Here is a 14,660-nt window from a genome sequence, read left to right as displayed (position 1 = left end):
GAGAACTTCACCAGGTAGTTCATTTAATGCTATTCCTGAAACTAACACAAATGTGTAGGAGAAACTTTGAAGAACTCTATCTTTGCACAGTATGCCAAGTTTAACACCCTGGTAAAGTATTAACCAGGTGAATAATCACAGAGTACATTACTGGGCAACAGTTTGGTTATTATATTTAGAAGAAGAGATCACCACAGAGTTCAAGATCTTTTGCTGGAGAAAATATATTTAACACAGTATGCCCTTGGATGCTTTGGTGATAACCAGATTTAGAAAACCTGCAGAAATTTCAGTTTGGATTTACTATTCCCAGACATAGCAAGGGAAGATGAAGCCTTTAAAAGACTAGCCAATAGTCAGACAAAAAAAACAGGCTGCAATGCCTACTGGCTGTAAACATTAATAAATTCAATAAATAACACACACAAGTGTTTCCTTAACCTTGAAGAATTAAGTAGAAGCTGAAAAAAATGAACCAGCTGAGATCAACACCTACCAGCTTCCCTGCAGGGAGAGCGTTCATGGCGGAGAAAGAAACGCACCTCGCCCCTCTGCATTCCAAACCTCTGCAGAATATCCAGCATCCGTTCATTATCCGCTATGGGACGCTCTGAAAAGGTAAAAAACAGTTAACTGCTACATCCCACCATAGCCTGGGCCCACACCAAACCAAAAGTCCATCTTTCACCTGAACACTGTGAGTGCACAGGTGTAGTGAGTACACAGAACACTTGTCCTCGTCCAAGGTATTTCTACTTTTCCCTTAAGAAGCCACTGCATTGCTCCTTGCTTCTGACACTAAACCAACACCTCTGAATAGCAGTCCTGGAAAAGTCCACCCCTGAAGGGAAAAGCTGAAGCACTGCCACAGCCTGAGGGAAAACAAACAGGAAATTTAGAGCTTTCAGGTCTAGTGTCCTCATTTTGTATGTGCAAATCACCTTACCCACTCACCAGCGCAGGAAATGTGCTGTTGTACCTTTCACTCCTCTTCTGTGGCACCTCAGACAAACTCATCCCTTAGTCACTCCCACCCCCTCCTCACAGGCACTGCTGCCATGATTCCTACAGGGATTCACTTCCTAATTCCAAGGAGAATGAAGAGATGCAAAGATAAACTCTCAGGGAAGAAGAATTCTCCTCTTAACGCTGGATGGCAGCCCTCGCATTCAAGCTCAGGCAGGAGCACTCAGCTCCTGGAGAGGCTCCTTGGCAGTACCCAGCGGGCCTGATCCTCAGTGTGCCAGCACAGCTCCTGTCACTTCAAGTGTTCTCCCACAGCTCCTGCCAGACACAGAGCCAGCTCATTGTCTTGGACAGCAAATTTTTTGAAGTTCAGATGAGATGCATTTTGAAAGCCCTATTTCTGATAAACCTTGAAAAGCTGAACTACTTTGGATTCACAGCTCAAAGTTAAAAAAGGATCAGACAGTGAAAAGTGAGTCCAGTAAGAACTTGCCATTTTCTTTCAAATAACTGAGATTTTAAAGCTACATACACAAGTTCCACTGAATTTCTTTTCCTGCTTTTATTCCCAAGCAGGAAATTCCAGGATTCAGTCATATAAGGAATTTTTAAGCCTTACTTGCTGCATTTTGGTAATAGAAAAACCCCGTGTGAGTCTAAACTTACCACTACTACTCCCTTTCTGTATTACCACTCTTTAAAAATTTACATACATCACAGCCAGGCACTCACAGCCAAAACATAACTAGAATAACTTACTGGCCTCTAAATTTTTACATAAAAGCAGTTTCTTTTGTTATTATAGACATTTTACCATAAATTTTTCTGCCCATTTTAAATGTGATGGCAACAGTGTGGTCAATATATCACAGCAGTGAATTAACATAGCCAGGATACTGTCACAGTATCTTCCAATAGCACTGGGGCTCATGATCATGTTGGATCCATTTGTGCTGGATGCCAGACAAGCAGAAGATATTTTTCCTGGCCTGAGAAATAAGACAAGCAGACAAAGTATGAAATTAAATACCACCATTTTTGCACCAGTTTCATTTTTCCTGATATTGCTTTTGTTGGCAGTTTTTTTTTTCATTTTTTAAGCAAGGGGAAGGGAAAGATAGAAAAAGGAAATCAGAGAGCAGTTCATTCATATTCAATAAAGTCTTTCAAAAAGTCACTCTCTTAATATGAAATAATATTTTCAGCAGGAAAAATTGTTGGCGTTAAGTATAAATGTTTTCAGTTTCATTAAAAAAGGAGCTGCTAACATGTTTTCAGTATGTGAAAAGCTCTTTTCAACATAAAAGTGTTTATTTAAATGAAAATGCTGCAGCTGTGCTCAAGCAATCTAGGAAGGAGAATTTCTGGAGTCACTGTCAAAAGAGATTAGCTTTACAGAATAAGCAAGTAGGTCACTGTTACAGAAAAAGCCGTCTCTTGGCGGTGACTTGTCTAGACAGCAAAAACGTTCCTCATCTCCTAAACCTTAATTCAAGAAAAAAAAGGAGGAAAACCACAACAACAACAAAAAAAATCAACAGCATCACTGGCAGATTTTTCTCTTAAAGGCTATACAGCAGGCTTATGAGGCAGATTTCTAGCAGCTCAGCAATACTTCAGCTGAAATTCTATAATCAAGGGAGATGCCCTTTACAAAGGATTCTGTCAATACCACTCACTGGCTTCAAAGGAAGGTCAAAGAGATTTTCAAATACCAAACAAATGTACATTTGAAATGCTCAAGAAGAATGGACAATCAGTTTTCTTCCACCCTCCTCTCCGCATCTGTCTCATAGAGAAAAAAAGAGATCTTTATACATGCACTCCTTTTGACTGCTTTCCACAGTAGGCAAGGTAACCACCTAACAGAATTCTGACAAAAATAGGAAGGAAATTTTGCCCTGATATTTACCAAATTTCAAGCAAAACTAGGAGGACAGGGAGAGTAGTAAACTTGCCCCCTTCAGGGAGCAAAGTGCCTCAAGTACACTTGCAGCAATCTTTCAAAGTAGTTTAACAAGGTCTGACAATAGAAGCTAACATTCCTGAGCAAGTGTCAGAAAAAGAAAGAAACAAGTGATGTAAGATGGATCTCGATAATTGAAGTCTGAGAAGTCATTTTCCAACACAAATCTTTTGTTTCTACCCCTAGAGGTTAGCTGTCCTGCACCATGTTGGTTCTAAAGCAGTTGAATTTGTTCAGTGTAATACACAAACAAAACAGAAATAGTGGTTAATCCTGGCAGAACAAGATGGAAAACATTGCTGACATTGAAAATGAGACTGGCAAAAAGCTAGAAGTATTTCTCTCCTCCGCTGCCTCCTCCCCTCACCAAAATAAAATCCAGAATATACATGAAAACATCTTGCAAATGCATGCTACTGGATGCTACGCAGATGCTCAAGACATTTTATCCAAAGCAACACACATGAATCCAGTAGTCAGATCTTTTAATGCTATTGAGATAACTGCATTTTTGTTAACAAGCACAACTGGGAACTGTATTTGGAACTTCAGCAACTGCTGAGCCCTGCCCTTGGGTCACAACAACCCTCAACAGTGCTACTGGCTGGGGACAGAGTGACTGGAAAGCTGCCCAGTGGAAAACGACCTGGAGGTGCTGGTCAACAGCAGCTGAACAAGAGCCAGCATGTCCAGTAGGCCAGTGACATCCTGGTCTGTGTCAGCAATAACAGGGCCAGCAGGACCAGGGCAGTGATTGTCCTGCTGTGCTCAGCACTGGCGAGGTCACACCTCGAGTGCTGTGTCCAGCTCGGGGCCCCTCACTGCTAGAAGGACACGGAGGTGCTGGAGAGAGTCCAGAGAAGGGGAGTGGAGCCTGGGGAAGGGTCTGGAGCATGAGTCTGATGAGGAGCAAGCAGCTGAGGGAGCTGGGGTTGTTCAGCCTGGAGAAAAGAAGGCTTAGGGGAGACCTTATCACTCTCTACAGCTCTCTGAAACAAGCTGGTAGCCAGGGAGGAGTTGGTCTCTTCTCCCAAGTAACAAGTGACACAAGGAGAGGAAATAGTACCAGGGAGGGTACGGTTGGACACCAGGAAGAATTTCTTCACTTGAAGGTTGGTTAAGCATTTGAACAGGCTGCCCAGAGAGGTGGTGGAGTCACCATCCCTGGAAATGTTCAAGAGACAACTGGATATAGAACTTAGTGCCATGGTCTAGTTGGCACAGCGGTGTTCGGTCAAAGGTTGGGCTCAACAATCTTGTCAAGGTTTTCACTGTAAAAATGGATGAAGCTTTTTTTGTCCTATAACAGCTGTCCAAACAACATTTAGATATCTGTTCTTTTGTGTCTCATGATGTCTCTGCAAAGACTAATCTCAGAAAAAGTTCTCTGCTCTTCACTTTATGTTTCTGTATCCAGATTATTTTCTTACGCCTCCTTGACTAGCAGAGAGGATGATAATTTGGTAAGAATAAAACACCACGTACTATATCGTCCCACTCAGAGACAAGTTAACTTTTCAGCTTAACAAGAACATTTGGGCACTAAGTACCTGCCTCTTACTACAGGCACTCTCCTTTTATTTCAGGACAATCTTCCTTGCCTTTCTAACATACTCTACATAATCTCAAAAGCCAAGGAAGAATCCAGGTTCAGGAAACATGAGAGGAGCTGCCCACTCTAGTACAGCCCCAACTTCAGTACCAACAGGACAATCCTGTCCTTCACCAAAACCACTTGGTGCTCTTTAAAAGGGTGTGGGACTAAGGCCAGCTATAAATTCAGCAGTTTTACCTAGACCTTTATTTTAATTCTCTTTCACTGCAGATTTCAGTATTGTGTTGATTTAGACAAAGATGCACAATTAAAATACATTCCTAGAAGATCTCTTTCCATGATGAATTGTTGATTTTATTTTGTTATCATTTATGAAGCAAATTTATTTCTCCTTTATTTCTAAGGAGAAGAAAGAAATTCTGGACCCTTTTTTAGACTTAGAAGTATCAGAAACATTACATCTCTGTCAGAAGCAAGTAAATATGAAGAGACAACTCAAGTATCTCAGAGCATTAAACAAATATCCATCTCACCAAAGACTTATTTTAACAGATGCAAGCTTGAAATAACAGCAGAGGAAGAGAGAAATATAAGCCCTTATCATCTGAATCTTTTATAATCTTGTTGAAGCATTTCAAGAATGTTTGCTTAGACATAATTATTTTTCATTACTCAAAATCCTATCAGGAATTCATCAATCTTATGCCTCTGGATGGCTCCCATATCTAATGAGTACCACGAAGCCAGGAGATAGTCCAGAACCCTTTCCCATTTAAGCCATGAGACATTAGTAATATTTTAGGTTTCATTTGTTGACATATTCTCCAGTTTCAGTGGAGCATGGCAAGTTTGGGAGATTTGAACTCTCAAGATCAGAAGAACATAGAAAAAGCAAAAAAAAAGTTACAATGAGCCACAAGCACAAACCCCTTTTCTACAGGCTTGAAAGGACAGTCAAAATTATATTCTCCATCCTCCCTGTCACCTTCTTTAGAGCATTCCACACCAGGTGACTCCCACTGCTGCTAACACACTCCTTCCCATCCACACTCAATACAATTAGTAACACTGAAGGTGTCATCTGAAAAAGAAAGCTTTATTTTGCCACTCCAATGCCTTTGGGTTAAAGAAATTATTTTGAACCAGTCACAGAACTACCAATACTTGGTACATCAAAACCCCCCTAAAGGCTGCTGGTATCCTACTGTGGGGTGGAGGAGGAAAAGAAAAAAACTCTCTCATACCCTTCAGACTCATCTGAGTCACAGAACGGCTGCACAGACACAGAAACATCTGCATGTTCAAGTTCCCTTTTGCTTTTCACTCAGCTTTGCACGTGTGAGCCCTGCAAGTGGGTTATCACACAGCCAGTCTGATGAAGAAACCAATGAAATGGTAATGCAGGAACTCTCTGGGACAGAATCATGTCTGCCAGGTCTCCATGCGCTACCTTCTCGGGAGCAGAGAACGCCCAGTAATTCACCAGCTGCCAACCTGACCTACCTGAGCCACACCACACCTCAGCCAGGTGGCACTCGGTCTCCCCAGGCTCCTTGCAGAGCTCCACCACATCTCTGCAGGTTGTCTCCGGGGTGACAGGCACCTCTGTGAAGTGCTGCTCGTTGTTACTGAGGTACACAGTCAGAAACATCTGCAGAAGACAAAGGCAAAGCACAGGGTTATTACTTTCCAACAGAAAGGCAGGCTGCACCTTGGAGTCACACATCAACTACAGTGGGTACAATTTTCTAAACAACCCCCAATTTCTTTAAGGTATAAGCAAGAGATGCTGCAAAAGTAATCCTCTGCTCAACTAAATTACATTGCTGGAGGATTACTCAGTTTTAAATCTGGACTTGGTGCTCCTTCCTTCTCTCTTCAGGTGATGTGCCAGAACTCCTCCCACCTTACTATGTGTGTATGTATCCCGCAATCATTTGACACAGCAGGAGAAACAGTCAACTAGAGTTCAGCAGGAGTGAAAAACAATGGTAATTACATCTGTTATAAAAAAAGACAAGACATTACTACATAAGCAATGAAGTGAAAACACAATTTGCATTTCTGTTAAGTATTTAATCAAAAGGTTCCTAAAAACACAAGTCAACTTGCTGTGCTCTTAGTCTCAGCCTGAATACAAGGTCACCCCCAAACCCCATTCCCAGGAAACCAAGGATCTTTTACTTCCTTTTCACAGCTAGAGAAGGATCCTTGATCTTTGGGTTTTCTGTTTATACACACCACACAGATGTTCTTGCTCATGTCTTTCCTGCCACAACTATTAAAAGAGCACTCTAAAGACTTAGTTGCCATATTTGATAGAAAACGTTGATTATTGCCTCTGAGCACCATCTCACTACATGCTATTAATATTAAACTGATATCAAAGTTTAGCTGCTAGCTAAAAATTAATGTCAATTCTCTTGAGACCAATTCTCAACTTCAGTCTCAACTGGCTGTTAGTCACACGGCCTCCTGCAACACAAAAATCAGTCAAATATCTCCAGAAAGCAATTATTCCACTAAGCATTTCAAGCAACAGCAACCTATACCATTCATGATTTTTTATACAGATGTAAAAAGTGTTTGCTCAAGACAAGACACAAATGCTTCCCTTTCCTCATTTCTAATGGGTGAAGGGGGTATACATCCTTAGAAACAACAGTTCAAAAGGTCAAAGAGGAAGAAAAGTAGGCCAAATCAAACAAGAGGGGAGAGGTAGAAATACCCTTCTAAATATATTTAAATAGTAATTTTTAAAAATAACAAAACCATTACCACATGTACTATTTCTGTGATTTTGTGTAAATACTATGGAATTAGAATTTTTTAAGCCTTTGCAAAGAGAAATTCAGCCCCATCTGTTTCACAGCTTTAGGAATCCATTGTTAGGGAGTCTCAGGGAATACAGCTGTGCACATACACATTCCTGATGTCTCCAAAGCCTTTCCAGGGCTCTTTTGAGTGCCAAGATCCCCTTCAACCCAGTATGAGAGGCTGCCTTTACTCTCTTTAAAGCTTTGACAGAAACACCCCAGACTCTGCACATGTTGTTACACAGACTGTATTTGGCCCACTCGTGGCAGTATAAACACTTACAAACAGAGGGTTTTTTTGGGCCCTAGCACTATACCAGGAACACATAATTTCTGACCACTTGTCAAGACAAGACAAGGGTTTCTGATAAATTCTTGACACCTTCTACAAATATTCACAGAGAGGAAAAAACCTGCTGAATGCAAGCTCAAAACTGCCTGATGGCTACATTCTCCCATCAATTTCCTTGGCACTTTATGGGAGGGGGGGAAAACCCCAAGAAATCAACAAGGAAACCAAACAAAAAAGCCAAACTTGGAGCTTATAAGGGGGGAAACTAGGAGAGAAAATGTAGAGGCAAGGAAGATCAGTTTACCACACACTTATTATATAGTGAAGATGAACACAAGGAGGTAGTGACCTAAATTAAGAGACAAAACTTTCCAAGCAGGAACTCTGGCACTTGGCTTTAATCTTTTGTCACAGAACAAGCTACCTTTCAGATGCTGTGTCTCTGACTCCCCTAGAGGAGCTTGACAGTGAAGGATGTCAGGTGCAGCCAGGTAAGAATATCTCTTAATCACAATTACTGGAGCAGAAGAGTATAAAATAAAGTTTCCAAATAGATTTACAGCAGGGTTACGTAGATGTTACGCATCAACCTTTCACATTTAATGCTGTACAACCTTGTCTTCAGAACAGGAATGCCATTCAGAAATGGCACAAGCTGTGTGTCTGCAGTAACATTTGTTAATTTAAAAGATGAGCTCACAGATGGGAATTAAGAGAAAATTATACAAACCATGGCATTATACACAAAGCAGACCTAATTTGACCCTAGCTCGGCTGTTCACTCTTCAGTGTGCCTGTCTATATCCAGTTGTTAATCCTTAGGATTTAGCAATACAGACAACTACACAGGAAGGATCACGAGTTGCCATTTCTATCCACAATGCTCTGGATAATTACTAATACATTAAGCCAAGAGCACTCAAGCCTTCTGTGTGGGGGCCATTTCTGGGACTTCAGAGTGTCTGCATTACCTCTAGCCCACATACTCCAGGAACTAAGGAAAGGAAAAGCAACCAAACTGCAAGTTCCCTAAAAATCATACTTTAAAGTCCTTAGAGTCTAAAGCAACTAAAATGTTATGATACTGATGTTATCTCGTCCTGCTTCCCTTCAGCTCTGGGGCAATGCTGAGATGATCAAGTTCTCTAGGCACCTGGGCTCCTCTTGCACCAAATGGTGTCACATTTGTCACCACCACTGCCTGCTCACCTGAAGGGCCTCCTGGGGTATCCCCCTGCTCACCTGGACACACTGGAGCCTAGGGCAAGTGACCAGAGAGTATCCATCACAGAGCTGCCTCTTCCCAGAGAGTGAGAAAGGTGAAGAAACCAACGTAAACCAAACGCCTGCTGTGGCTTCTTGGCACTGCTCATTGCCCTTGGTGGCTGCTGTGGCTGGCACCACCTGGAACTGGGATATCCAGGAATCACTGGTGCTTCCCTTGGGAAAGGTTCAACTGTGACATTCATTAACCACCCTACCAGTTAGTTTGTATCACTGTTTTACCCTTATGTGGCAACAAGAAACAAAGGAAATGAGTACTCTCATGACACTTTGTTCAGAAGCTGGAAGCCTTACATCCACCTAGAGCACAAAACACTTTCTTGCTCCTCCCTGAAACTGAAGATGTTAAGAGAGTTGTATATAAATATCCAGCAATTTCAGAGGGGAAAAAAAACCCCAACATGCACAAAACTCAGTTTCAAACTATGCATAAATAAAGGACTTGATAAAAAAAAAAAGGAAAACAAATTTCAGACTTTGTAGTTTTTTTAAAGATTAAAGCAATTACTGAAACATCTGACAATTTTACAATTCTACAATAGCCTTGGATGAGGGGTTTTTCCTCTAGATTTTCAAAAACTGAGCTTTATAAATTCCCAGCAAACAGACCAAGCATTTTTTGAACAAGACTCAGATCCCTAAATTAAGGTCTAAATAAAAAGATTTCCGTCCCTTTTCCCAGCTCAAATCCATGCTCACTATAGGTACTGAAAAGCTGTAAAATACAAAAGCACTGCAGGTACTTTGGCATACTTGGGAGAAACCAGGGGTGTTGTGTATCTACTGAAGCAGCTCCTTTTCAAATCACATCACAGATTCCAGCTGACTCTGCTCCAGCTTAGAAAATAGAAGTTTGCAGTTATGGAGCCACCAAATGAGGCAGTTCGATCGGCTGCACCAAGGACATCAGAGGGAAGACCAAGGTCACACGAGCTAAAGCAAGGGAGAGTTTTTGCAAGGAATGACTGCAGTGTTTGACTTACAAACAACTGGATGGAAAAGCAGAGTACTGAACATAAAGGACCTCATGTCTCAAAAAAGCCTGCCACTTAAGTCACAAATATAAAAAAAACTCACATTGGTGTGAAGTACAACTTTGACTACCCTCAGCATGAAATATGTAATTTTGCTTCAACTCATACTATTTATGAATGAACTCCAATGACAGCCACTAAGACAGGACTGTAACACACCCAGGAACTGGAAGGGAGCACAGTAAGAAAAGCAACCAAACAGGAGGACAGAAGAAGGCATCAATTAAAGCAAATCACAGGCCATTTTATAATCCCCCATCTCCCTTCTGCACATCAAACAGCCTTACCTTTACCTGCAAATCTGACCCATTCACTGCTGAGCTCATCAATGGGATCATTTCATACAATTACACCAATATTAGATACAAAAGGTCTCAACATCTGCAAATATATTTTCAACTGAAAGTAAAATATTTAAGAATGGCTAGATCTGCAAAAGCTAGGCTATGACCACACTCAATTTTGGCTCCTGCTTTGTTGCCACATAAGACAAGAATTTTTTTTTTAAATTCCAAACCCAGAAAAAACTGCTTCCAAAAACTTACCTGAGCAAACACGTCTTAGAATTCACATACATCCAACAAGATATCATTTCACATCAAAGGCCCTGAATCACTCTTCTCCTTAGATCAGAAGGCCTCAATTATTGATTAAAATGGGGGGAATAGAAATGCAATTTACTTTTCAGCTTTGATGGTGTTTCTGCAAGGATCAGACTTCTTTTACTCCTTAGTTATTATAAAGCTGATGTCACACATCTTTGGAATGAAAAGGGTGCTAAATTGGACACTTTCTAATTCATACACTAATAGCATTCAAATATTCAGAAGAACACTCTTATATAGGGCATGATGTAAATTAAAATACACTTAATTAGTTTTTGAAACTACCTGAGTTAAAATGGACACATTTCCCCCTTCCCACATTTCAAGGGAAAGATCTAATTCTGATCATAAAATGGGCAACAATCAGCAAAACTCAGTCCCTTATAAAATATAGAAGAGAATATATTTAAAAAAATAACAACTTAACTCTGTTTTTCACTATTGTTCGAATTCCTAACTTTATGGAGGTTTCCTGCACAGCATGCACTATACAATACAAACCGTGGCATCTATTCACACAATATTCTTCAGCTTCAAAGCACTTTATGACCAGGAAGTCATGACACAATTAAGCAGTTTCCTACTTTACAGGCAGGGAAACTGAGGCACACAAGAAGGCAATACCAGCACCAGTCCCATTATTTGATAGCCAAACAAGCATACTGCCTCTGGAAAATTTGATTAATTTTGTTACCTTGCGCCAGAGCTAATAACATAATTCCATACAACATTCTTTATTAGCTGCATTTCAGACTGAAACCTAATCCCTTCAAGCACTCATTACCTCTGTTGAAGGTTTTTCTATTTCCATAACACAGCTAAGTAATGGTTTTAGCTTGCATAACAAATTTTCTCGGTTCTCATTTTTAAGGAGGCATTAAAAGTTGTTCTTTTAGGTCTTTTCAAACCTAAACAGTTTCTATGAATTTACATCCTGAACTAAAATGTAAATTTAGAAGCTAGTTTTAGTTAACTGAAAAACTAGCAACATAGAACTTTTAGAATTAATAGATTAACTATCACATTTCAAGCGCAAGTGACAGAAATGAGAAATATCTGCTTTCACCCACAGTTTAAACTACTAAGTCTTCCCTGATAAATACAAAACCCCTCTATACAAAGAGTTTTAAATTTAAGTCTTGCATCTTACCTAGTGGGAGGAATGATGCTGCACCTTCCCAGATGGCTATAAAGAAATCAGTGGCTAAAACAGATATTTTTGCTGACTTGATGCAACTTTCTAAACAACAGAAGACAGCCTGCACAACAGCAATTTTCCTGTTCTGAGAAGCAGCAGTCAGAGCTGGTACAGTTACAGTTCTCCATTCAGTGCAAAGTATACCACAACAATAGAGTAATTCAGTAATTCTGCATGAAGTTCCTTAGAACCTGAAAGCTGTCCTTCAATAGGCAACATCCGCATTTATTGTGCCTGAAGATTAAGGTAAGCAAAAGATTAAGGTAAGCAAAAGATAAGAATAGACTTACTAGAACACAAACACATGGGATGACTGCTCTCCCTGATCCTTTTCACATTCAGCAGTTCAGTAAAGGTTCAAGAGAAATGCAGAGTAAAGTTTAGTACTTGCCTCCAGCCACAACCAAACACACAGAGTTCAGCTCCTGCCATCTCGCCCTCCGCACACACTACTCCGTTTACCGTGCACTGGCTTTGGGCCATAAATACGAGAAAGGAAGTTATGATGCAAGGTAGGTGGAGTACAGTAGGAAGCACCACGGGATTGTTCAGATTATTCCCAGTCTATGTAAAGCACAGCCCTTTTCCCTTTTCATTGTATCACAGCAGAAAACAAGACTGAGCCTTTACTCTCAATGGCATGGTAGTCTCTACTTTAAATAAAAAGTTTGTTATGCATTTGTATTTCATCTTTAGCAAAAATGTCAAGTTTCCAGGAGTTAAAATACAACGTACATCTATGTGCCCTTTGAGGAAGGGATGGGGAAAATGAGCTGAAAGCAGCAAAGAGAAAGCGTTCTTTTTTTTTTTTTCCTCCTCCCTCATATCCTTACTGCAGAGAGAACAGAATGAAAGCCATCTGCTTATGGTATATGCTAGTTCAGCTGGGCAAAGGCTGTAGCACAAATGCCACATTACATCTCTATCAGGTATCTGAATCATCATGATGGGAATCTGAAGAGCTGCAAGGGAAACAGCCTGAGTTCTGGCCAAGTATTGTTACTGTCTGAAATTAATGGATGGATGTTTGCTCTCATTCTACTTCATGGACTACAACCTCAACAACAGAACTCAGCACTGTAGTTCAGATTTACTAATGAGGAATATGCAATAACAATTTTCCTGCCAAATCTCATAGAAAATCATTATCTTAGATTAGCAATTTTGATTTATTGAAGTCTATCAGGACCGGTAAACACAGGATTCCTGACCTACATCCCCCCCTTCTTTCAGCAGAGCATTATGCACCCAGTCTTTAAGAGAGCTTTCCAAACAAAGACTTTTACTTTGAACCCAAGTTACATTTTCCAACTTGACATTTTTCTTCAGGCATTTCCATACACAAGAAAGCAAATGTCCTCCCACAAGCCAGACACCAGAAAGGTCTAGGCAAATAAAGCTCAGTATTTTGGATGAACACTCAGCACAGGAGCAACATAACTCCCCATTCCTTGGCTGAGCTACCACATATCACACAAGGCAAGAAAATCTCAAACAAAGGTGGCTTTTAAAGGCATCCATATTTTTACACTCCAAGTATCTATTGCAACATCAGCATTTAGTAGGGAAAAAAAATCTAAGCGTTTGTAGTGGGTTGACCTTGGCTGGATGCCAGGCATCCACCAAAGCCTCTCTGTCACTCCCCTCTGCAAATGAATGAGGGAGACAAAATATAATGAAGGATTCAAAACGTTGAGATAAGAAGCTGAAGATCACTGCTTAAATAATGTCACAGGCAAAACAGATTCAAATTAGAGCTATTAACTAGATTTATGATTTAAAAATTCAGAGCAGGAAAATAAGAAGTATAAGACCTTTCTCCCACCTTTCCAGCTCTAGCTCTTCCACCCCAGCAGTGAAGGGAGATGGGAATAGGGACTGTGGTCAGTTCATCACATGTTGTTCCTGCTGCTGCTCAGGGAGAGGAGTCCTTCCCCTGCCCCAGTGAGGGGTCCCTCCCACAGGATAAAGATCTCCATGAACTTCTCCAGTGTGAGTCCAGCCCAGGGATAACAGTTCTCCACAAACTGCTACAAGGTAGGTCACTCTTCCAGAGTTCAGTGCTTCAGAGGCACAGCCTGCTCTAATGTGAGTCTCCCACAGAGTCTCACGTCTTACCAGGAAACCTGCTCCAGCATGGGCTCCCCTCTCCACACCCTTCCAGGAACTTCTTCCACCATGGGCCTCCCAAGGTTCAGAGCCCATTCACAACCTCCTCTGAGGCATCCCCCTGCTCTGATGTGGGTCTCCTCCATAGGCTGCAGGTGGATCTCTGCATCCCCATGGACCTCCAAGAGCTGCAGGGGCACACCTGCCCCACCACAGTCGTGAATTCACCACAGGCTGCCAGGGAATCTCACTCCCAGTGCCTGGAGCACCCTCCTCCTCCTCCCCCTCCTTCTGAGCTCACCTTGGTGTCTGCAGAGTTGTTCCTCTTCCATATTCTCACTCTGCTCTTCTCCAGCCATTATTACATCTGCACAGTAGCTTTTTTTCCCCTTTTTCCTAAATATGTTATCCCAGAGGTGCTGCCACCATTTCTGACTGGCCCAGCCTTGGCCAGTGGAGGGTCCATCCTGGAGCTGGCTGGAATTGGCTCTGCTGGACATGGAGGAAGCTTCTGGCAGAAGCCACTCCCCACCAAAGCCTGGCTGTACAAACCCAATACAAGGATAAAAGCCAAACAAATTGGCCTGTAAGATATATAAAATACATCGATTTTAGTGACACATGTAGGAAACCACAGCCTCTTACTGAACACCCACATTTGCCAACACCAATCCTCTATAGCTCGTTCTGCTCAGACCTGAATCCACTTGAATTTGCACCAATGTAGTTAAACAACTGCAGAAATCCAGAGTAAACAAACTCTGCATATATTCTTCATATTACACCACACAGCAGCATGTTCACAGATCCCTGTCACTGCCATCTGTGTAGCTCC

At 41.3% G+C, this 14,660-nt stretch overlaps 1 protein-coding gene across 1 annotated transcript in view; it reads right to left on the bottom strand.

Moving 5' to 3' along the window:
- Positions 1-14,660, bottom strand: part of TP53BP2 (tumor protein p53 binding protein 2) — a 51,469-nt gene that overhangs the window by 25,683 nt on the left and 11,126 nt on the right. The window contains exons 2-3 of the mRNA XM_021544311.4: positions 5,991-6,138; positions 497-610 (exon numbers count right to left, since the gene is read on the bottom strand). Of these exons, the coding sequence (XP_021399986.3) occupies positions 497-610; positions 5,991-6,138 (262 nt within the window). The remainder of the gene's footprint in view (positions 1-496; positions 611-5,990; positions 6,139-14,660) is intronic.

Source organism: Lonchura striata, chromosome 3 (genome assembly GCF_050655825.1).
Source record: "Lonchura striata isolate lonStrDom1 chromosome 3, ASM5065582v1, whole genome shotgun sequence".
In the NCBI taxonomy this organism is placed as follows: domain Eukaryota; kingdom Metazoa; phylum Chordata; class Aves; order Passeriformes; family Estrildidae; genus Lonchura; species Lonchura striata.
The sequence above is the reverse complement of the archived record's forward strand: the minus strand, read 5'-3'. Positions and strand labels throughout refer to the sequence as shown.